This window comes from Phyllopteryx taeniolatus, chromosome 20 (genome assembly GCF_024500385.1).
Source record: "Phyllopteryx taeniolatus isolate TA_2022b chromosome 20, UOR_Ptae_1.2, whole genome shotgun sequence".
NCBI classification, from domain to species: domain Eukaryota; kingdom Metazoa; phylum Chordata; class Actinopteri; order Syngnathiformes; family Syngnathidae; genus Phyllopteryx; species Phyllopteryx taeniolatus.
Window position 1 is genome coordinate 12,730,895 of NC_084521.1, and position 25,656 is coordinate 12,756,550.

General features: G+C 40.8%; 1 protein-coding gene across 1 annotated transcript; it reads left to right on the forward strand.

Moving 5' to 3' along the window:
• The first annotated feature begins 4,757 nt into the window (after positions 1-4,757).
• Positions 4,758-24,208, forward strand: crispld1a (cysteine-rich secretory protein LCCL domain containing 1a). The gene is made up of 15 exons (XM_061758860.1): positions 4,758-4,992; positions 6,509-6,905; positions 12,109-12,227; positions 15,464-15,596; positions 15,693-15,808; positions 16,845-16,945; positions 17,062-17,250; positions 18,518-18,578; positions 18,902-18,968; positions 19,068-19,198; positions 21,416-21,459; positions 21,563-21,635; positions 21,707-21,782; positions 21,859-21,992; positions 23,259-24,208. Exons 2-15 carry the CDS (start codon positions 6,621-6,623, stop codon positions 23,308-23,310), a joined length of 1,581 nt encoding a protein of 526 aa, XP_061614844.1. The 5' UTR covers positions 4,758-4,992; positions 6,509-6,620; the 3' UTR covers positions 23,311-24,208.
• The last annotated feature ends 1,448 nt before the right edge of the window (positions 24,209-25,656 follow it).

Here is a 25,656-nt window from a genome sequence, read left to right on the forward strand (position 1 = left end):
CAAACAATGCATAAAAATAAAGGTTTTTCTCGCACACAAATCACTTGGAGGGTCTTAGGTGTCTATTTTTGTCCGTCGACCTTGTTTGGTTAGGACATACCGCCCTAACATTCGGGAAAGTGTACGTGACTGACACACACATGCAAGAAGGCATTTACAAACTACAACACCAAGTTGGAGATGATGTGGCCACTTTTCTTGTCTAGTGGCTTGATCTTGGCAATGTAAACTCATCACATAGTCTGGTACATTGGTAATGCATAAACAAGGCATATTTGGAATACCCAAGCACAGATATTCCATTTTATTTTAAGGGCATGAGATGGAATCAGGCCTTAAAACTTGTATAGTCTACTTTATATTCACCCCATTTATGGCTTAAAAGGTCATTATACAGTGCAGTTTACAAGTATTTGGCCAACATTAAACTCGTTGGTTTAGCAATGCTGTACAATCAGAGAACACAAAAAGGGGAGATAATTATAAACACAGTGGAGTACAGTATAGCGATATAGTTGTATAGCAGGCGGTGTAAATTCTGGGACAAACTTGGCCTTATGCCATAGCAATAATCCTACCGGTCCAACAAAACTTGTTTGAGGTCAGCACACTGAACTGCAAACTATTTGCAGGGGATTGGGACTAAGCCCTGCTGCACTCCAAAAGTAATTGATGCGCAACTAAAAAGGTTTATAACTGCCTGTAGAAGCAACAAGATGGCGGAAGGCAATACTTTCATATTAGGCAGGGCTTTGACCTGAGTACAAAAACAGCAAATAGGAAGGTTAAAAAAAAAATTCACATCAGGCGACAAATATTTGGGTTCGGCTATCGAATGCCTCCTGCCGCAGAGAACTCAGTGGAGGGTCAACTGCAACAACGCCCTACAACTGCGCACATGTGCAGAAACTATCCGCAGTAAGTCCAAATGGCACCTGTCATAACAAGCTACAAATTGTGAAACGTTTTGTATTTTTTGAAGTACATACGGCATGGCAGTTGCAGTAGTATGATGGTCCAATATTTATTATGATTTGAGTCTGAAAATGTTGATTTGATGATCGCTTTTCCACGCCCGCTCGATTCACAAGTCGAGACACCACCGATTCGTGTGCAGCCCAACAAAGCACTATCGATGAAGAGTAGCAGCTCACGTTTTTTAAAGCAAAACAAGAAGGAATGTGAAATCAATAAAGCACACAATGTACTGTATACAGTATAGAGGGCAGCCAGTTGGCATCAAGCTCAACCTAATGTTATCGATTATCGGTCTTTGGGAGAGATCCACTCAGTGATATTGCAGTTATTGTATATATTGTCAGTACAGGATTTTTGAAACATCAAAACTACAGCACTTAACATGTAGTACAGCGCTTCAAGAAGACGACTACATGAGGAGAATCTAGAGCTGACCACTGAGGTCTAAGAACGCAAGCTGAACCAAAGGTGGGCAACATTCCCTGTTTACCCTGCGTACTCTTTGTCTTGGACGAGGCCCTACCAGCCTCTTTACAGTACGGGGCCCAGCAGGGACATCAGACTTAGACGTGGGCCAACATCATCATCGTCAGAGCTGGGAAAGCGAGGCCTTAATCAGATGGGCTTCCCTCCTCCACTTTTTTGTATTTGTTTTTTTGGGTCAACAAGTTTATTGAAGCTTTAAAACAAAAACGGTACCGACTTCTCATGATGCATTGCAGCATTATTCAAAACAGAGCAGCATTCATGACAGACATTTTTTTACAAGATCAGGTCACAAAAACACTTCTATTACACTTGATCATATTAACTTATTATACTATCAAAAATCAGGCCAATACATTTGTTAAATCAAATATGTTGTCCAACTATTTGAAGATGTCGTTATCTGCAGACTGATCTAATGAATCGTTGTCGCACACAGCAATGGCACTAATACCATAAACATTGACCATGATAAAAAGAGAGGAGTGCTACTAAAATGAAATCAATAAATACAATAAAATAGCTGAATAACATTGATTTTCAGCAGATTCCTCAATGTGAAGATTCAAGACAAAATAATTTAAAACAGTGTATAATAATAAAATAACTACATAAAATAATAAAGACTGAAATAATTGATCATTTTTTTCAGTTTTGGCTTTATTATTATTTGTTTTTGTGTTCGTCACAACATACAGTACCTGTTTTGAAGAACACTGACACATAGCGGTAGTCTGAGGTTTATGCGCAGAAGTGCTTTGCTGTTATTATTCGAGTCCACAGCAGCTTGACATACTGTAAGAGCCAACAGCGCTCTCTACTGGTATAATATTACTACTGCAGGCTTTTCTATCAGAGACCATGTGAACCATTCAATGGGATCAGCTATAATGTGACGGTGTGCGAAAATGTGGCATTTTGCCGGAACCTTGGCTTCTTCTTTCATTTAAAAAAAAGAAATGATGCTTTATGGATGCTATAGTTTATTCAAGGACAGTATTAGTAGGTATACACATATCAGATCAGATCAAATTTGAGCATTTCGCCCACTTTGCGATCATGGTAAGTGCCCAATTAACTAATTAACTAAATTAAGATTATACTAAGCAATTATCCTGTGGTGTGGGGCGGGGTGGACTAAGAAAATAGTTTTTTTCCCCCTTCATAATCTGCACTCAGAACGGTCGGGCCGACAACTGTAAATGTTAAACGCGCTCAATACTTCCGAGTTCTGTCGTGATTAACCATGTCTCCAAAATGGAGACTGCAGTTACATCTTTTGACCGCAAGAGGGTAGAGGCAACTAAACCATGTTGTGTGAATCTGAGACAGCCAGCCCTGCTGATAGTCTCATCTGCCAGATGACCTTGATGTCCTTTACTCTCACGCTCACCCAAAACTGTTCCGAAAAGCTCTGACCTCTGTCCAACCCAAAACATTATTTACAGAGCGCTGGAGCAGATAAGGCTGGCCATCAAAAGTTTGCTTGAAGTTGTTGTGTCTGGCACAGATGATGCTTTCTGCAGGGTTCATGGAGTTCCACGCAGGAGGAGGCGATGGAAGGGCTTAACAATGGCGAAATGCAGGAGATAAACAAGGTTTAATTTGAGTTCGTTTGAGCTATTCTAGGATGCATCGCAGTGGAACCTTTTAAAGGTGAACACAATCTGTTGTGGGAACCTTGTCGACCTCAAATTTATGACATTTACATACACAAAATATGTGGGAAAATTCAAAGTTAAGCACTCAAGAGGGACAATTTGGAGTACAATGTACATTCTTGTATGATGGGAATATGCACCCCCACTGCCTCTAGTTACCGCTACTTCCTATCAGTGTTCTGTACAAAAACAAAACTACAAAAAAGCCCTTTAGGTGCTCTAGGCTGATGGGATGCACGACTGTGGTTCTGGTTCTGAAATTTTTGTGCAAGTTGAAACAGTGTTTTAATTGTGTTCTGAATTGTTGGACGGAGCGAACCGCTCGATTTCGGTTCGAATTTGTGTTATGCAGGCCAGTGCACAAACATGAATGCACCGTGGCGCTAATTCTACCACAGATGAATAAGCGTTTTTGGCTTCTTCGTACTTTCCTCCGGGGAGTGCAGAGCAAATTCAGAGTGTTGCTATTTTAACGGCTGTGGTGTAAGGGGAGAAACCTGCTTCCTTGTGAGTGCGCTTCTACTGACTCATATTTTCAGAAGTAGGTTAAATAGCTGAAGTCAACCAGGCATTAAAGGTTTAGACAGATATTGTTGATGAAAAATGATATCATGCGTTTACTGAAGACAGAGACGAGTGTCCTCAAGTGCCGTACGATGTCCCAAAAGTTTTCCATGAAGCCCGTCTTGTTTCTTCTGCTGGAAAGTCAGCATATACACTGAGGCCCCATGGTTAGCAATTGTTTCCACATCTGCCACATGACAGAAGACAAAATGTGCCCGTTTCCATTATGTTACTGGAATTTGCTCGCGTGTTTGAGGCGGGGAGAAACGCTGACGACAGGTTGGGCCTTTGGAATTAACAGTCGCTTTGTGTTTTGACCCCCCAAGAGAGGTCACCTGTGAACATTTAGGTGAAAAGGGGGCCACCCTCAGCGCCTTGCCCCACCGAGGGGGCAAACACTCTGGCTTAGATTAACGCGTTTCTCAACACAGTCAGCCGCTAACACGAAGAGACACCAGAAATTGAAACTAAGAACGTTCATGTGAATTGGTAAATAAAGCATGCTAAATAAAGGTTACAGCCTATCATGGCAATCCACAGATAGAATGCAGTGTTTGAGCAGCGGAGAGGAAATCAGAGATTCTATGCATGCTCTTGTAATTGTGGCAATGCCATTATGACATTACAACCATTCAGACAAAGTTCAGAAAGTCTAAATAAGACAAATTAAAATAATACTTTGGTGAAAAGCACACTTACACGTTTGACTGGTCAATCACAGGGAACAGAGCGAGAGACCATTCACACTCACATTCCCACAGTCAATGAGTGGGAACTGGACTCAATGCATCCAAGTCGGGCGAGTAAACAATTACACACTAACTAAACTAAAACTAACATGCTTTAGTCACTCATGTGATTAAAGCATGTTGGATTTTTCAGTCAGATATGAAATGTGAATAATAAGTTAGAATACAGTATATAATAGTTAGTAAAAGTTCAAGGCTAAAAAGAAAAAAGAAAAAAATGAAGTCCAAAATAAAAATAAAAGAATGTTCTCACGAGCATTGAAGCCTTTGGCAGCGGGTGGAAGGGGCGTGGCCAGAGGCAGCAGCGTGCTGAGCGGAGGATAAAATGTTGCTAAGCGATGATTGAGGAGGCTTTGCTGCAAAAACCTCTAAGACTCAAAAGGTGCACACTGCAGAAAAAAGCCAAGCAAACTTTGTGTCACTTCGAGTCGCACCTGAACTCTTCACTTCACGCAGACCTCTGAAGGCGGATTTTATACCGGCTGCTGCAAAAGTTCGCTTGTTTCACGCAGCCCAGGATTTCTTTCAGTGGGCTGCACTTCAATCCATTTCAGGTACATTTTCGTCCATAACGCATTTTGCACAGGGCACTCGCTCGTTTAAATGCTTAGTGTGCATGCTCATTTCTTTGAATTTAATTCCAACTTTCATAGCAGTAAGGAATTTCATCACTGGCTCCAGTGTTCTCCCAGTGAAGCCACGCCATCCAGTATTGGATAGAATATGTGGCCCTTGGTTTGAAAGCCCGAAATGTTTGCACTTCATTTTTTTCTACTCTTTTACCCAGGAATGTATGAACAGTTACCGCGTAGTCTAATACATACACATAATGGCTGAACTCGAGCAAGGCTTCTCAATATGTGGTCTGTGGACACCTGGTGGTCCCGTAGAAAGTGGTCTATGTACCAATTTCTTGGGGTGAATAACAGTGGACCCTGACTGTTCCCAGAGGGTAGATATTGAGTCAGGCCGTGATTAGCAAATTTCCGCGTATAATTGACGTCCCCGAAAAGTGATAAGTGATAGTTATAGTTGCCTATATTAATAGTTTAGTCCACAAATATACTACAACCTATTATCCTTAAAGACTTTAATAGCATTTCATACACCAATAAACATCTTTAAACATTGCTGTACAAAAATGCAGTATTGTACAGTAAAGGGAAAAATCTTGAGTCAAAAAACAGCTCTCGCCGGTGTCTGCTTGCTTGCACCGTCTAGTCAAGTCGCCGCCTCTCTCTCTCCACTTTTAGACTTCCGGTGACTTGTAAATAAAATAAGAGCGTCCAAGAACTAACTTCCTCCTCAGCCTGTGCAAACACTGAGCCTCCTCGGTATCAACAAAACGGCATGTGGCGAGGCCTTAAGACACGCCCGGCTGCAACATGTTTGGCTCCTGCATCACGGGGAGGGCAGGCCACGCACATGTGACGCGATGACATCCCAAACATGTATCACATTTGGACGAAATAAAAACAAAGACGTTTGTTCTGGTTAGGTTTAGGGCTAGGGTTGGGGCTAAAGCGGGGTTAAGGTGAGCCATTAAGGTGGGTTAGGATTAGTGGGAAACATTAACGCCGCCACACTTAAGTCACATACTTCTGAAACCAGTAGGATGCAGTTATGAGTAGACCTCATAACTGGAAACAAATGGGTGAATTCGCGATTCCCGGGGGGGGGGGGGGGGGGCAACTGTATTACAATTATGTCATGAATGATACAAGTTCTTTGCAATTTTAATGCAAAAAAAAAACAAAAAAAACAAAACAGTGATTGTGTTAATGTTAATTGTAAAGTATTTCGCTACAATTTGTCATACAGGTCAACACTTGGAGTGACAAGCTAGTGCATTGCATTAACCAATGTTACCTGTAAAGTTGCCGTTATTTGGCTTTGGGACTTACTGTAGGGATCAACTTAAATATTAAAGCTACGAGGTGCTTTGATTAAATTTGAGAAACATGCATTTTAGGGACATGAATAGGTTACTGCACTGTAAGACTTAAAGCTGCCTGAACCTTTAAGAGCTGACTTGATGGTCTCATACAAAGTGTTACTTTTTCTTGCCAGCTCACACAATCCAGTGCAAAGGATTGTATCTCCATCCTAACACCACACATCCATTCTACGTGGCATTTTTTGGGGGGTGCACATCAGCACTGATATAAAAAAATAAATAAAAATGAAACTCCCATCACCAAACCGACCAAGGGGCGTATCCCCGCTGCTACTACTGCTGCTGCTGCTGCTATCGGTCACCCAGTGGGCTGTTTCCATGGCGATGCATCTCAACTCCACGGGGTGGCAGCAGATGCTGGACAAGTACCTGGATGAGGATGGCGACTGGTGGGAGGCCAAGCAGAGGGGGAGGAGGGCCATCACCGACAGTGACGCCCAGCTTATACTGGACCTGCACAACAAGCTCCGAGGTCAAGTGTACCCCCAAGCATCCAACATGGAGTACATGGTGAGTGGATGCAGTCGGTTGACTATGGTGTGTACTATGATACTCCTTTTCTACTACTTGGCACCTTCTCAAGCTGTTATAGACATTTTTCAATTGACAAAAAGGGTACTAAAAGTTATGAAATCAGTCGGGGTGTCAAGGGTCTCAACCTTTCCACATGGGTGATGAGAACCCATTGTCATTGCCACAACATTTGTGAATATAGGGGTACACCGACTTAATAGTGTCCCAACTTACAAGTTTTGCCGATGCTCGATGTTTTGCTTCGAGTTGTGAGCTAAAATTTGAATTAGAGGCACCGATGTACTTTCAGCCCTTTATTGAACGAGACTAAAAGCTTTAGAGCGAATACAAAATGAAAACACTCGCAAGGAGCATGGAGGGGACCTCAGACTGAACCAACCGCGTCATAAACAGCCAATCCGAGCTGCAGTCCGAGCTCCTGATGTCACTCACTCGGTCATGCCTCTCAAAGGCACACGACACATGAATACTACAGTGCGTGTGTGTGTGTCTTTGTGCGTGCGTGTCATTACATTCTCCTTTGTTATGTTTGCCACATTTTTATATTATATTTTAAAATCCAGTGCTATTTTAAAAACATGTGTTTTTGGGTGGCTGGAACGGATCAATGGCATTTTATTTCAGTTCAAATTAAGAAAATTGATTTCATATATCAGTAAATGAAGTTACAAACTTAGTCACAAATTAATTAATCTTATATTTACGGTTCGGCATTTGCAAATGAACTATTCATGGATTTTGGGTGGAAATCTATCCTCTGTTATTCACTGAATAATTCACCCATCTGCTATGTGGAAGTGAGTTGAGGAGCTTCATTTAGCAACATCCCTTGGCTTCGAAGGGCGATTATAAGTCTTTTTGGGAGGTGTCAATTACGTGCAGTTTTTGTTGTTGTTGGGCTCAGTCCCTGCACACTGTACATGGTTAGAAATCAAAACTCAAATATAAAACAAGAAAACCTAATTCTCCTCCATTGTTGTTGTTCGTTAGTGTGTCAAAGATTAGGACTGATACATTCAATCCAGCGTAGCGTTATGCAGTTTTCCTCTTTACTACTCTGAAATGGGAAACCAAAAAAACCCTCCAAATTTAGCCAAGCTTGTACTTAGCAGGGGAAAAGCGACATAAGTGACCCCAGTCTGAACTTCGGAAGTGTACTTGTGGGCCGTACAGCTCAGTGAGCGCCACCAGAGCAGCTGGCACGTTTACACACATTAGTCCCTACACATGTGACTGGTTGTTTTTTCAGGAAAAAAACAAAACAAAACACCATGCTGCCAATAAATGCATAACTTTACTCATGTTACGAGATACAGTATGTTTGACTATAGCTGCTTGGTGCTTGTGTGTGCGCGTGTTCGATGGGGGTGAGACAGCTGGTAAAACAAGCCGGGGTGTCGCGCTCTTGATTCTAATTGCATGGTGAAAAGTGATCTTGCAGGCTGTGCATGAGTACACGCACACACACACACACACGCACACACACAAACACACCTCTTCCAAAGTTAAGTGCCCCACGCTCAGGCCAACTGGAACGCTTGCAAACACGCTACACGTGTAGCTGCCGCCTGACTGCCATTGTGAATGGTCACCAACATGAACACGGCCCGTTAAAAATCAATACAGCGTTCAGAAAGTAATGATTTTTTTTTTTTCTGTCTCACTTAAAGAGGTACAGAACAAAAGGCAGTATTATTGCACGGTGAAGTCAAATAAACAGTTCCTGCTGGGGGCAATTGCTGGACTATGCAATTGTATAATTGAGAGTTTGGATTGGAGGACTGTGTGTGTGTGCGTGTGTGTGTGCGTGTGTGTGTGTGTGTGTGTGTGCGTGCGTGTGTGTGTGTACGTGAATGAATTGGAGCTTGGCAGGCTTCTAGTTGAAGCACACTTGTGGAGAAATGCTGAGCCAGCAGTCAGCAGTGCATGGCTCCTTTCTACTGTCTCCCGTTACAGTTGGCTGTTTTTTCTTTCTTTTCTCATTTTTTCTTCATAACATTCAGGGGCACCCAGGGGTGAATTATGGGGAGGCGAGCAACAAGAGTATGTGAGGTCAGTGAGAGCATTGGCAAAGAGTAGGTCAACAGTAACAGGTCTAAAGATGATATACACCCATTTGAAAACTGAGAGGAGAGATGGTTTCAAAGAATTGAAAGGCAGATGAGAAGGGTTGACTAATCAAGTGAGGTGAGGACAAAGTGAAAAAATAATTTCCAAATGTTAAAGTTTTGAAAGTGGTGCAAGCTTCTTTCCTGACTTCATTTTTCAGTCTGTGTTGTTGGAGTGCTGTCACCTCTCAGAAAAGCTCACAGCGCCACTACTGGAAGGACTTCATGTGCCTCTGCTCCACCGACGCACTCATGCATGCAGATGCAAATAAAAACATCCCTCACCCACATATGCACACATACATAGCTGTGTTATTGTCCGTTTAGGTATTAAAACAGTACCCGGCTCACCCTCTGTGGCGATCACCTCAGAGACTCAAAGATATCATCAATTCAAATCCCCACATTTCCTCCTCTCCCCTTTCCTGTTTCCTCTCTACTGAGCCATCTCCCTTTCTCTTATCCCCGTGGCTTCGTTCCAATTCTGTCATTATACAACACAGTGGGGGTGTGGGGGGTGGGGGGGAAATATTCCCCTGGATAACCAAGAGTTCACACTCCACAGTGTTCCAAAATCGTAGATAGGGGGAAACCCCTGTGATTCTTTGACAATGAGCTAAAATACATTTCTTCTGTATGTTGGTTTGAAAATTGTCACTCCACTGAAGGCAGAGCCCGTGTGTACAAAATGCACAAACGTCGTGACGTTCATTTTCACCAACTACAGTTTCCAGCATTTACACTGAAATGATAAATGGCATAAATTACAATTAAAATTACAACAACAACAACAACAAAATATATATATACCGTTCACTTTGAGACAGGTTTTCAAATGTTTGCATTTTCAGATGCCAAAACACCTCTGTCCTTCAAAATGTCACTTGATTGTAGATTATCGAAAGTAATTAAAGGCTGGTAAATTGGTCCTGAATTAACATTTATATATACGTGCAAGGAGAGAGTTCATATAAGCACATAATAGGAATTGAATTGATTGCATTTGAGCCTGAAACATCCAGTGTAAATCAAGCCTAATAGAGCGGCTTAGCTTGGTGGAACTCCATATTGGCTCAGAATTCTTGTCCAAATATGGCTGCCTCCGGATCAAAAAACAAGTAAAGGAAGCAACTCATAAAAATACAAAGTTTCTAAACGGTACACTCCAAATCAATATGGTGGACTAAGGGTACCCATGTGGGAGTCCAATGCTATTTCCATAATATTGCTGCAAACATCAACACCAAAGAACTGAACTTGATGGTATGAGAACATTAAACCTATAACTCGCTCAACAAAAGACTTAGCTATGGCTTTCTTTCACTATCTAGAGCATGACAATTCAAGTAAATGCCACTTCATATTTTGCAATTTCCACTACTTTCCGCACTCTTTCAATTGATTATGGAACAGGAAACTAAAATGTACGAAGGAAGAAAACCCGTACCCTTTGGAATGTGGCCATATGAGCGAAGAGGGCCTAAAAGTTGCTGCAAATGAAGTGTTAAGCGAAATAAACAAGTGTGTGCGTGACGTGAAAGACTTAAGCGGTGATGGAGAGATGGAAACAACACCAATGATTCTGTGACTGTCTGCTTACCAGTTGAGCTGGATTCTATAACTGAACTGTGAGCTGGCATTTCCAATGTTGCCTCAATAGCACAAAGTGAAAACAGGACATTGCACAGTGGCACTGATTTGCAGCAGAGGTTATTTAGGAACATAGATAAGGTTTCTGGTAAACAAATGATCTTCATTAAATGTCATACATCAGGGTTTCAACACTGCTGCTTTAAAACCTAGGGGGCTCATATTAATGTTTGTTTTTATTTAACTAAATCATAGGAGAAAATGTTATCACCACTCAGCAAAGGTCTCTTTAATCTTACACACTTGTAATTAATGTTCTGCTTTGAAAAACGATAGGAATATGTGAAACTATTGGTAATCATTTGGTTGTGCGGGAGACTAGTTTCAAGTATGCACCGTATGGCTATAATTTAACATTTGCACATTGGTGAAGAAGAACAACAGCTATGGCACACAAACCTTAATTCTCCAATTCTCATCTCTGATCACCTCATCGACTATTTCCCTTCAGTGATATTTTGCAGGGCTGCCAGATATCCTGTGCGGAGGTACAGTATAGGTGTGTGTTTCTTGGGTAATGCAGAGAACAGCAGTGTGACCCAAAGTGGGTGACACACGATGGAAGAGAAGGACGTGTTAAAAGTAGTGTATGTTTGAGAGTTTGCAGTAATTCTTGGATGAGATTCCAGGAAGAAGCCAGCTTTAACGTCCACGGCCCGATGTGTGAAATATGGGAACTTGCGACACCTCTGCCCTGGTCCCAATTTAACCCCCACACACCGATGTAAAAAAACTAATTAACTCTTCCAGAAACCGGTTGATGGAGGGTGAGAGTGAAGGTGTGCCATTAAAAGCCAGCATATGGTGTCCTTCAGAGAAAATATTGTACATCTGGTGTTAGTGTAACATTTTGTATGCTTGAATATAGGTCAGTGTGGAGCGAGGACACTTTTAGCATTCTCAGAAAAACCTCAAAAATTGGAATACGAGTCACCGCCGAGTCGAATTATCAATTTTCAGAGTCCAATCTTTACCACAAACATATGGTCTTACTTAAATGTATTTTTTACGGAATATATTACGAGAAAAGAGTTAAGTGCAACATAACGTTGTGAAGCATTATTAATTTCATCGTGGATGGCAAACCCTTTTATGGGCATTTGAGCAAATCCCTGCAATATAATCCTATCCATCCATCCATTTGCTGTTCCCCTTGTCCACATTAGGGTAGCGGGTGTATTTATATACTCTGTAAAAAAAAAAATAAAAAAAAAATAAATAAAAAAAGAGTTGAAAAGGGCCCTAATAAAAACCCATTAAAAAAAATCAATCACTAAAAAAAAAATGAGATAGCGAGGGGACAAACGATAAGCAATGATTTAGCGGAGGTTCACTGTAGTCAATCTTTTTATCGGAATGTGCAGTTTTCCATAATTGTTCCCCCTTTTGCTATTGTTTTTTCTACCTCCTCCCTTGTTCAGGAATGGGACACAGAGTTGGAGCGCACGGCAGAAGAGTGGGCCGAGACCTGTCTGTGGGAGCACGGTCCTTCGGGCTTGCTGCCACAAATTGGACAGAATCTGGGCGCACACTGGGGGAGGTAAATGTAAAATGTCATCAATATACAATCAACACTGACGACTCACTTTAATATACTGTAGGTGCAGTTCAAAACTGAATCATTGATGAAAAGAAGTAAGCATCAATCAAACTGCGTCAGAATCAAATGACTGTAATTGATGCTTTGTAATATTAAAAAAAAAAAAAAAAAAGGGGGAGAGAGCCAAGTTTGAATTGGATAGAAAGGATGATTCTGGCAATGTGTACTCTCTTTCCTCAAAAAACTGTCATGGTGAAGACATTTGGTTTCTGCCGGAGTGTTGCCTGTGTGCTCGCTGGCAGCGAACCACTCATCTCCCATGACAGCGAATTAACCGTTTTGTGTTGTCAGAACAGGCAGGGCACACACGATCATGCACACACACACACAAACACAAACACACACACACACACTACACATGGACTAGCTGTCATTTTCTTCCACAACAATCATCCCAGAAGACCTGCACATAAGTGAATGCAGCCATTAACCTACTACATCATCCATCAACACTGTGTACATATTGTACAAGCACACCTATATATAGCATTAGCTCACACCCATAACAGACATAACTCACATATTGGTCACTCAAACAATAGCTTCAGTGTGGACTACTGCTACTACTCATAATAATCTGGTTGATCCTCTTGCAAACCAACTGTATCACTTTAAAATGTAATTTTACCTGTTGCAAGTAGTCGTAATTGACAACCAATCATGTAATTGTCTAGTTTATCTAATTTCAGAGAGATCAATCGATAGATGGATAGATATAATAGTATAGGCTCCCTTCTCAAATTCTTACATTTTTGCATAGTTTCCCCACTGTAAGATCATCAAACAAATGTAAATATCAGACAAATATAACCCTAATGAGCTTAAAATGCTGTTTTTTTTTTTAATGGTGATTACATTTATTAAGAGGGGAAAAAAACTAAAAAAAACCTTGGCCCACTCTTGCTTGCAGAATTGTTTGAATTCAGCAAAATGAAGGGTTTTCGAGCATGAACGGCCTTTTTAAGGTCATGCCACTGCATTTCAATCGGATTCAAGTCTGGACTTTGACTAGGCCACACCAAAACCTTCATTTTGTTTTTCTAAGCCATTTAGAAGTTGACTTGCTGGTTTGTTTTAGATCGTTATCCTGCTGCAGAACTTCAGCTTGAGGTCACAAACCGATGGCTGAACATTCTCCTTCAGGATTTTCTGTTAAAGGGCGGAATTCATGGTTCCATCAATCACAGCAACTTGTCCAGGTCCTGAAGGAGCAAAGCAGCCCAAGACCATCACACTACCACCACCATGTTTGACTGTTGGTATGATGTTCTTTTTCTGAAATGCTACGCTACATTTACACCCAAAAAAAAAAAAAAAAGCTCACCTTTCATCTCGTCAGTCCTGATAATATTCTCCCAAAAGTCATGGGAATCATTCAGATGTTTTTTTTTTTATTTTTTTTTCGTGCAAAAGTAAGACAAGCCTTTTTGTTCTTTTTGGTCAGCAGTGGTTTTCGCCTTGGAAACTCTGCCATGGATCCCATTTTTGCCCAGTATCGTTTCTTATTGTTGTGTCATGAACACTGACCTTAACTGAGGCAAGGGAGGGAATACAGTTCTTTAGAACTTGTCCTGAGTTCTTTTGTGGCCACCTGGATGAGTCATTGCTGTTCTTTAGGGGTAATCTTTAGAGGCCAGCCACTCCTGGGAAGGTTCACCATCATTCCATGTTTTCTCCTAGTGATAATAATGGCTCTCTCTATGGTTCACTGGGATCCTAACGCTTTGGAAATGGCTTTTGTAGCCCTTTTCAGACTGATAGATGTCAATTACTTTATTTCTTGACAGTTCTGGAATTTCTTTGGATCGGGTCATTTTGTTGCAGCTTTTTCAGATCTTTTGTCCGACTTGATTTTGTCAGGACAGATTCTGTTTATGTGATTTCTTGATTGAACAGGTCTGAAGGTAATCAGGCTTAGGTGTGATCAGTGAAAATTAACCAAAATTTGTGAGTAGCCACAATTAATTCATGATTTAACAAACGGGGTAATTACTTTTTCCACAGGTAACTAAATATATATATAGTTTTACTTAATAAATAAAATCACGATTTAAAAGCAGCATTTTAAGTTCACTTGGGTTATATTTGTCTGATATTGACATTTGTTTGATGATCTTAAGCATTATTATTTATATAATTCTTAAAGGGATGATACGGTCTCTCTCAAAGTTTTGAGCACACATTGATATAAAAACAATAGTAAACAAATGGGTTTTGTCATAGTGGAAGTTTAAGTGGATGAAACTTTGTTTTCCATTGCTGATGTCACGTTGTTCTACTAATAATAACTCTTAATGATCAATTAATGCATCATCCATGCATCCTCGAACAGTGAATAGCACTGATAAAGAGATATGATCAGTATTCTTTTTATTATTTAAAAAAAACAACTATTCAAGTAGGTACATAAATGGAAAACAACTGTACTTTGCCCTTCTAAAGGTTTGCACATGCACACACAAAAAAAGTGCAAACTTGATAGCTCATTCAAACAAATGTGAAAGCTGATGTACAAACCGCACACCCAGGATTGCGTCTGCCAAAGAGGGCGAATTGCTGCGCAGTTGATTTTGTGCATTGTCGGAGGAATATATGCAAATAGGTTCATGTACTATGGGGAATGTGATTTATCAAACCCGAGACGAATTACGATAGCTGATTTTGCTTATTTAAATACCACATCCGACAGGCAGATGCTCACGGCACCGCTGTGCATAACCGTGATGCGGAGGCGCAGGTACAATGAGAGGCGAGAGGGGAGAACCAATCTTTTCCACTTGTGTAAGCATTTTTCGAAATGCCAGAAACTAAATTTATGGTGAACTGTCGTCTATTTAGCAATGCAATTTTGGAGCTTCTGGATGATCTCAGGGTTGGCTTGGAGTCAGTCAAAAGAAGTTGTCCCACATTGTTGTTTCTCACTTGCCATGCCCACTAGGCTAATAGCAAATTAATCAGACACACACTAATTATATTAATAACAAAAAAGGCACTATAAAGTTAATATGATTAATATTATGTAAGTACCTTGAATTTCTGTGCATTAAATATACAGATGGTTGAAAGAAAGAAAGAAAGGACAAAAGAAAAAAAGAAAGCCATCAACCAGAGCCACCAGTGAATATGAAAAGTCATGTTGTGGTAGAATAAGAAATACCTCCTCTCATTCTCTGCAGGTATCGCCCCCCCACCTCCCATGTTCAGGCCTGGTATGATGAAGTGAAAGACTACTCTTTTCCTTATCCCCAGGAGTGTAACCCCTACTGCCCATTCCGATGCTCCGGCCCCGTTTGCACGCATTACACCCAGGTGCGGGCGCCTACATCTGGACCCAAACCATATTTTCGGGATATTGAAGTTGTTATTGTTATTAAAGACATTTTTTTAATGCTCTGTGTTTTGCAGCTGGTGTGGGCCACCAGCAGTCGGGTTGGCTGTGCAGTTAACCTGTGCTACAACATGAATGTATGGGGACAGATTTGGGCCAAGGCTGTGTACCTGGTGTGCAACTATTCACCAAAGTAAGTCCATACATTGTTGTTTTTACCTTGGCAACCAGAACAAAATGAATACTTTATAATGCGATTGGAAATTTTTTTTTTTGGGGGGGCGGTAACAATTAATTGTGACACATATACACACACAGAGGCTTTAACAGTAAACCATTATGTTGTGTCCAAAAAAGCTGCCTTCCTTAGAATGACCAGTCTTATGGCCATTCATCCATCCATCCATTTTTTTTTAAAGCCCCTGTCCTCATGAGGGTCTCTGATGAGCTGGATCCTATCCCAGCTGACCTTGGGTGAGAGGTTGGGTAAACACTGGACCCTTTGCCAGTCAATTGCAGGGTAATAATAGACAACTATTCACAACTATGGGCAATTTAGAGTGGACAATAAACCCATGTAAGCATGCGGAGAACATGAAAGCTTCACACGCGAGATTTGAAACCACAATCTCAGAACTGTGAGGCGACTGTGTTAGCTAGTACCCCACAGTGCTCCCCTGCAGTTAAAAACAATACAAAAACATGTCCCTCTGATTCAGAGTCCTCCTGTGGACAAAATGTAACCATGGCAACTAGTTGTTGGAGAGATGTTAATCTGCTTCTTGGCTGCTGTGGAGTGCCCTTGAGCAAGGCACCTAGCTCACCTCCCCCCCAGCTCAAGAGGTGCAACACTGTTTGTGAGTCCCTTTCACACCGCTCCAGGCATGTGCGTGATTTGGTTCTGTGTGGGGTGGTATGCAACACAAAAATATATACAGTGTCAGTTGAATTTCCCCTTGGGGGATTATAATCAGTGTTAAACTTAAAAAATAAAAAAATTTAAAAAAAATAAAATAAATAAAAAAATTAAAAAAAAAGCTCAATTAACTGTTTATGCCTCTAATACCGTCATCATTCAAACTGAGTTTTATTGACTTTGTATAGGCAGAATGTCTTATCTACTTTAGGTCGAGATTCTGATGTCATTAGCCGCATGTGCAAGACTTGTGTCCTGTCTGTGTCAAACAGAATTTAAAATTCTTTTTATGGTTGTTGTGTGACTTAAACAGGGGGAACTGGTGGGGCCACGCACCTTACAAACATGGGGCCCCCTGTTCCGCATGTCCTCCCACTTATGGAGGTGGCTGCAAGGACAACCTCTGCTATAAAGGTGTGCGTAAGTGTGTCGCAAAATCAGTAGTCAGTAAGGAGAAAACAGCCAAAATGTTGGCTCTATTGATGTGATGCTTTGTGGTGTTTGTTTTTTTTGGTTTGTTTTTTTCCAAGGCCACAAGACCCACCTTCCTCCAGAGGAAACAGAAGAAAACAACTTTATCGAGCCCGAGGCCCCCCGTACTACACAGAGGATCCGGCCCCGGGTTTCGAAGCCTGAGACTCCCAGTCATCCTGCTCCCGCCACCAAACCCCCAACAGAGGACCTGCCAAAGAACGAAGTGGTCAGCACACAGCAGATGTGTAAGCTGCCATTTGTTTCATTTTTTATTTATTTTTTTAAAAAGGGCTTAGGAAGTGCACATAGTGGTGGTGGAGTATCGTTACAAAATTGTGTTAAAACCAAAGAATTTATAAATGGCTGCTTGATGAGTGCTGAGAGAGCAACAATAACTAACAAGCACAAATTGGGTCTTGACCGGAAATGTTATCCTTGTAATTAATCCTAAATAACCTTGATGCTCTGGAGCCTTTATCTTCCTGACTTGCCTTGACATTGCGAGCAGGGAGGAGAGTAACTGTTTTAGCTTGACTCTTCCCGAGTGTGTGTTTGCGTTTGGCGAGTCCAAAGGGGTAAGACACGTGACGCATTCGTGCCGCACTAATTAGCTGACGTGTCGTCGGCTCATCAGCACAAAATCGGTGAAAACTGATCACTCTGATCAGTTGTTAGCTAGCGAATCAGCACAAAAGCAAACAAATCCACAAAGAAAAATGCACTATATGGTAAAATAAGCTTAGCTAAACGATCATTACTTAGATTTGTTCTTGCTTGTATCATGAGTGTGTCAGGTAAGGTTAGCAGGCTATCTGTGCATTTCATTTTATAAAACCATATCTGGGGATTGTATGAAAAAGAATGCTCACGAAATTGTGGAGGATTTCAGTGTAGGCATACAACCGATTGGCCAATGATTGGAGTCTTTCCATAAGTCATTTGGCACAATAGCTTCATTGAACAACTGGATACTACCAAAATAGTGAAATAAATATATTAAGAGAGAACATGGATATTGAGGAACACAGAGTTTACTAGCCCCCAACTCAACTTAGGGACTGTGGTTGAAATGTAACCAGAATTGTGTGGTAAGCTATATCCAAGTTTTGTAAGTTTTTTTATTGCTATTGAATTAAGGCATTCACCCAAAAAGATGTGTTTTAAATTGACCCAATTAAAGTGGCTGCAAATTGTTACCCTACCTTTATTGGGTAAGTTCTATAGGTTGTTTTTTACATTGTACCTTGATTGTCGCCCAAAGTCACCTTAGGTAGACTCCTGCTCACCTGTGACTTTAATGAGGACACATGCTGTAAAAAAATGAAGGGATGGATGGCTGAATGGAAGCACTCTGTCGTTGTGCCAAAATGCCACAGTAAAAATCCTCTTACTGACTAAGCATTCCCCCCAAAAAAGCTTTTAGAAGTGAGTCATCTGCATCCAGGCAGCTGGATGTTGCCTGTTTGTTCTTTTATGCGCATTCAAAAGACTATTTTTGTTCCTGTCTTGCAGCTCAGCTTGTGACCTGTGACACCAAGCTTCGAGATCAGTGTAAAGGAACGACTTGTAATAGGTAAGGATAAAACTATAATGGCACCAAGCACAATTCTAGCGCTCCACCTAGGCCAAATCTTAATTTTGACTGAGACAAAATGACAGTATAATCCATATCTTGCATGTCGCTGAATGTTTTCGTTCAAGTTCATTTATCACTGGTCCTTGAGGGGGAAAAAAAACATTTCCATTTAATTGAATCTGCACCAAATCTTACTAACAAAGACAAAAACTTGCAATGAAAAACAATTTCCTTGGCACAGGTTGGGATAAAAGCACAACGAAGTTAAAAAGTACTTTTTATTTCTTTTTTTACATCCCCAATTCTGTGTTAACCCACAGATATGAATGCCCCGCAGGATGCTTAGATGCTACAGGGAAAGTAGTTGGGACAGTTTACTATGAAATGGTGAGTACACACAACAGGAGTTAATGCTTCCTTGTAATGTGTCTTTAAAGCAGCTAGCTAACATTCACATCTTGTTTGTGTGTCATTTCATTTTTGCAGCAATCCAGCATATGCCGGGCCGGTCTACACGCTGGTGTCATAGATAATGATGGAGGATGGATGGATGTAATGAGACAGGGAAGAAAAGACTTTTTCATTAAGTCTAACAAGAATGGAGTCCAGTCACTAGGGTGAGACTTCGGCTCAGTGTTGAAAAAGAAATTGAATAGCACTTTGAGTGCACACTTCCGACTAAAGCCGAACTGTGTATCTACTCACTCGTCATGCTTTTCCATTGGCAACATCAGGTCATACCAGGTTACTATTTCTTGTCAGGGTTCTAAGCAGGATTAGTATATACCATATAGGTGACATAAACCATTGGAACCGTTGATATTACACGGCTAGACATGACAAAAACAAACCCACACGTTAATTTACCCTTGTTCCACCGTCTCCGCTCGTGTTTGCTTGTTGCCCTCAGCTACCACTTGAATAAAACTTGTACCAGTGGAGACGCCAGCCCTATTTTGGGTGGGCTCAAGTTCACCCAAAACTTGCCTTAGCCCACCCTATGAATTAGGTTTCAAATTGATTTATTATATTAATATGTGATGATAGTACACACTTTGGCATTGACAAAAAAGTACCTTGTGAAAACTGGTTGAGTTATGACTTAATTTCAATGCCCATGCACTGTCTTTGAAGGGAACATCGACTTTCCCAACATGGCCGCCACGTAGGGCTGCTATAGCGGGCTGGCGTACAGTATAGTCTTCATATCTATCGTCAAAACCGCTACAAAAATTTCCAGCTGTGTTAATGCTAATGACACAATCTATGAAATGACAGTTGACCTCACGGCGATGCTTCACTGCCTCCTCTTGAATTGCTCTATACGGCACTGACTCGGCAGGGGCTTGTAATGATGCGTACTGCGTAGCTATTGGCTAATAAGTTAATTAGGCACTTGGAGCTGTCGCTAGCTAATTGAATAGCAAAGAGTTTTTGCTCAGTCTATCTGATACGAAATGAAATGTCTCCGTGAAGAATCTTATGCAAAGACAGGGTTCATAACTGGTGTTTTTAAGCGTATGGGGCAGAAAATGCTCAAAATCTTACCAAGAATATTTTATTTCTCGTCAAAACTAATTAAAATTAGACGCATCATGTAAAAAAAAATAAATAAAAAAAATTACTCGCCTCTCAGACTTTTTGTCAACTTATTTCAAGTTAAAAAAATAGCTTGAAACAAGTGAAAGTTGTCTAAAAACAAGGTGATACGTCAGCCCACCCAAAGTACTAGATCTAGACTCGTCCTTGACTTGTACCCTTATACTTAAAACAGTTAAATGTTGAGAAATACAGGAGACTCTCATTCTCCTCCACTGTTGTTGTTGTTTAGCATGTCTCATTTTGACAGATGCATTCAACGCAGCGTGGTTTTCACTGTTTCGCCTGGTACTATGTCTGTCCCAAGATGACGGACATACAGTATGCCATAGTGACTCACACAGTAAAATACGTTACCCTGTTAGTTTACCCTGTTGCTGTGATACTATACTCATAGTCTCCAATTTTCTGCAGCGGTCTGTTTTCTTGCTGCTGTCTCTTTTCCAAAAAAAGAAAAATTGTCTCCTGACCATAGCGAACAGCCACATGACAAGTAAATACTGTATGGGAGACCCTTGCTCTTATTTGTTAGTGAATATCCTTACAGCTGATGGGGTCAGTCTGGCGTAGTTTTCACAGTTTCCCGCAACACTAATTTGAAGTGGAAAATGCAACCCCCAAAACCAAGTGACTTGAGCTTCGACTGATGTTGAAAGCTACTTTTAGCTACATTGGCTAATTTCTGGTTCGTGCATGAATGATGGACGTGGATATATTTCTTTACGTCGGCAGTAACATAACGGAATAGTTCCCGAAACAGTGAAAATATAAATATTTTTCCACTTTTGTTTCAATCAAGATCATCATCATTATTTGATAGATTTTTCCATGGCCCATGCACCAACTCGTCACAAGGTTTGGTAAAGTCATGTGGCTGGTGCTAAACTGGGACTAGAGCCAGTTTACGAGGTCATCGGGATTGCAAACATGTAATGGTTTACACTTACTTGAAACAGGGTGTTAAGGAATAACCTTGGATAAAGAGCCACAGACTGCTTCACCATGTCTAAAGAAAAATACAGTATCATCTGATCACATGTAGGAGTCTAAATGTCATTACCAAAACGTTTTGTGAAATTGGTTGTGCAGTTTCGGCATGACACTGCCCCCAACAACAGACAAACAACGGTAGTTATACATATCTTTTAAAAAAAACTCATCGTTGCTCCTTTTTGCTTGATGGAGGTATATTGGAGTAAAGTGCAAGATGTAATGCGATGTTTCTCTCTGCACAGGAAATACCAGAGTGCTAATTCATTCACAGTCTCCAGGGTCACAGGTAGGCTACTAACTTGCATGTCACGTATCAAATCCTTGATTTGTAAGTCCTGTAATCCATCAGTTTTGCTTATTTTTTTACTATTTGCTGGGCTGTGTTGCAGTCAAAGCGATCACCTGTGAGACCACAGTCGCACAACTGTGTCCATACCAAAGGCCTGCAAAGCATTGCCCAAGGTATGACCCGGCATCCCAGCACTTTCTTGTGAATAATAAGCATCACACAGATTTTATATGTTCCTTGACAGGTTGTACTGCCCAACGAACTGTTTAGAAGAGAACCCAAACATATCAAGAGTAATCGGCACCAGAATATACTCTGATGTAAGTATTTTGTTCATGGGCGTGTGCACACGAGAGTATAACGGAACAAAATCCTGCCTGTTGATTGTTCTTGTAGAAATCCAGTATTTGCCGCGCGGCGGTTCACGCAGGGGTCATCGGGGACAACGCGGGCGGTTACATCGACGTGATGCCGGCAGACAAGCGGAAACTCTACACTGCCTCTAGCCAAAATGGCGTCGTCTCAGAAAGGTACAAAGTGGTTTATTTAATGTGGGCAAAATTTGTCCATCATTAATTCACGTCAGGTGGTGTTATAGGCCATAAGATGATCTTAACCTATAAAGATGGAAGTGCAATCAAAGTTGACAGTATAGTACCTTGAAATTAATTAAAAAGGTTTGCTTGGGGAGTGAAAGGAGTCATTTGCATAGGGAGCAGAAACTAATAGCTTTCAGGTAAAGTGAGCGCTTTCGTTCCTCTCTTCTCTCCTTCGTGAATTTAATCTTTTCAAGATACAGGCAGCTCATAACATCTCTTGCTGTTCCTATGGGAGGGTGATAAGCATGCCTCTTGCTTAGAATAATTCATTTCTTGGCAATTAGGGTAGAGGGGAAAAAAATTAAATAATGAAGTGAATGTTCCGAGAAGCACTTAATGTTTTTCAAAGGAGGGAAAATGCCAAAATTCAGACGTCTGCTGCTGCTTTTACTAGTATCATGTGCTATTGTTGTGGCAAAAAAAGTATGTAAAAAGTCAGATATATTACCACATGAATCATGCCGCTTCACTACACTTCGAAGATAAGAGAAGACATTCATCTTGGGAAAGTGACGTACAAAGACACTAAGAAGAAATGTTAAAGAAACATTCACAACAAATGAAACACAGCGGGTCAAACACAAGGGCAGGCTTGTTGTGGCGTTGGATGATAAAGAAGGCAGATGAAACCAATACTCCGGCAACAAGAAGCTCGAAAAGTGACAGATGACAGAACAAAGTGTCTCAACACAAAATAAAACTTAATCAATGGTGTACTATTGGTCAGAGTCCCAATGGGGACATGGAAGAAAAAAGCAGTTCGCAAAAATAATTTGCGAGATATGCAAAAGGGGGTAGTGGTGGAAAGGAACGATCGTTGGAGGGGCTAGATACTGTACATAAGGTCTGCGGACATACTGTATTTATACATCATTCTGTATTTAATGAGGGTACCAAATAACGTTCGATGCTCCATTCACACACCGATCGCTGCGTCCTCTTTCCGCCTATCTATGTGAGACTATTGCGCCACTTTTAAAGGGAACGAAAGCAGCCGCTTCGAGAATGTGTGGTCATCTCCGACCATGTATTTCTAGTTTTTCTTCCACCTCCTTTCGCCACCACATTTATCTTCTGCTTGTTGAGATCCCTGACGTCTGCATCGCCCCGTTATTCATCTGTCTCCCTTAACTCCCGTCACCAACATCCCTCAGCCTCAGCCCCACTGACTCTTCTCTTTGTCTCATTTTCATCCAGTCTGCAGAATCCTCCTGGCGGGAAGGCGTTTCGGGTGTTCGCCGTGATTTGAGTGACTCCCGCTTGCACGCATCGATAAGAGCGGCGTGCCCGAACAGAGAGCACACTCTGGCTTGTGAATAGGCGCTGATCGAAGCCTGTTGTCAAAGTCAACAGCTGAAATGTTTCTTGCCTTTGCTACACTGGCGGGGCTTCGAAGTTGTCTCCATGACAGCGTAAACAAACACTTGACACATCCATGAGGAGAAGCGGTGTGCACACACCCGCCGCAGAATTTGGTCAGCATTTGTGGAAAATTATTAGAAACTGTAAATATATGAACGTATGAATGGTTTGCTTATTTTGTTTTGTATATAACATTTGCTTTCTTTTTTGTGCCTTTTTAACAGTATTACATAAAAACAAATCAAATATAAAATAGTTAATGAAATAAAAAATATATCATTATAGCGGCATTTATATACTTTGACTTGTCCGGCACATTTTTACTGGTGCTCTCCTAAAGGGTTGTGTCATATTTTTGACTTAGTTTTTTAAATGTACGGGGAACAAATCTGAATTCATCTATTTTTTTATGACCACGCGATTGATGTATCACTATGGTATATAAAGAATGCTGCTATATTGTTGTTATATATTTGAAAATTTCCAGCGCTTTTCCTGCTGGCAGGAAGTACATTAACCTTTGTGTGTTTACTCAAAACCTATACATTTGACATTATTTTGTTTGAATATTTAATCCCCGCCCACCCCAAAAGCTGTTTTGATGTTACACTATATCTGTATCACTGATTATGTAGCAGTTATTGTATATTGTGCAGTACTCATAGACATAATGTATGTATTTTCATCTCATTTAATTTTACTTGTTGTTTTTCATATGGAGTATATTTTCCTACCTCAGGTTATTGGGAAAAAAACTTTTTGCAATAAAATCTCTCAACTCTCAATTTATATTTATTTATTTTTTTTTAGCTTTATGTCTGAATACATTATTTTGTTTCATAATTATTTTTGATAGTGATGTATACATTTTCTAAATATGAACACAATGCATACGTTCATACATTTTAAACAATCAAATTAATTTACAGTTTTGGCAAATTTATGAGGCTGGTTTACTCTGTAGGTCCATGTGCCTATTTCAAGTGCTAAGTAGCTGCAATATGACCATTTTTAATTCATGCAACACGTGCATCTACAACTTTCAAGAAAAACTAAGAAATGAAATCGCCTGTCCTACCTAAGGTCCGGGCTTATTGCTATAATTGACAATAAAGTAATCAAAACTGCTACACACTTGAAAATAAAAGACGAGTTTCATGTTTCGCTCTCTGTGTCTCAAGTTTTGCCCATTAATCGATCACCCAAGGAATTGCTCTCTTAGTCATTGACAAATGATCAAAAATAGAAGCCTATGTTCACAAACTGTTATCCCTGGTCCTTGAGATCGTGATATGAGTCATCATGCTTTCAAAGGTGAAAATGTGCTCTCAGAGCTCATTGCCAATATGTCCTTCCACATTAGCTCCAACCCAGTGGATACAGTAAAATGGAAGATCCTCTGGGAGTCACTGGAGTGGTCAGCTTGGTGGGTTTTTTATGACGACTGACTGATTCTCATGTAAAACCCCCAGGTTGACCCCTTCCTTCAGCACCTTTTCTCCCAGCATTTTATTCATCAAACTTCGGGGAACTGAAGTTTAGAAATCCCAGCTTCCCTCTCAGGGTATGTCAGTGCTATTGTCAATCCTCATTCGCTCCTCAGCAGCAATGGAGTGAAATGACCGATACATATAGGCAGCACCATATTCATGTCTGACAGCGTTATGATGTCCAGAGGCCTGCCATTGCTTGTGACTCCAGCTGTCAGTCTGTATTACCCCTGGGGAACAACTGCTAAATCATACACGCTTAAACATTGCTGAACACGTGCATCTACTTTTTATGCGTATGAGAATTTTCCACAAATTGTTACACTCACCCTTGCCAACACAAGCGCAAATAAAAAAATTAAAAAAGATGCTGTGTATGTCTGAGGCAAGCGTACATTTCATTTGCTCAAATGAAGTGCTTGGAACAAATATTTGATTGGGGAAAGAAAAGGCTGTGGAGTGGATTGATCAGCCGCCTGTGTATACATTCACAAGATATCAGAGCAGTGTCAATATTCCCACGAGTGTGGCAATAGATGGTACAGGTTAGGGTTAGAGAACTTGAGAAGGAGACTAAAAGGCAGAGAGAGAAAAGAACGGGGGGGCTAAATAAAACATTAGCTTTTTATTGTCCAATATACAATGACATTTTATGCGGGTAAATAATGATGGGGCACTCTGGTTTGCTCAGATTTGGAAAATAATCTTCCCATAAGAAATATTGGAGATGATAATCTGTCCCA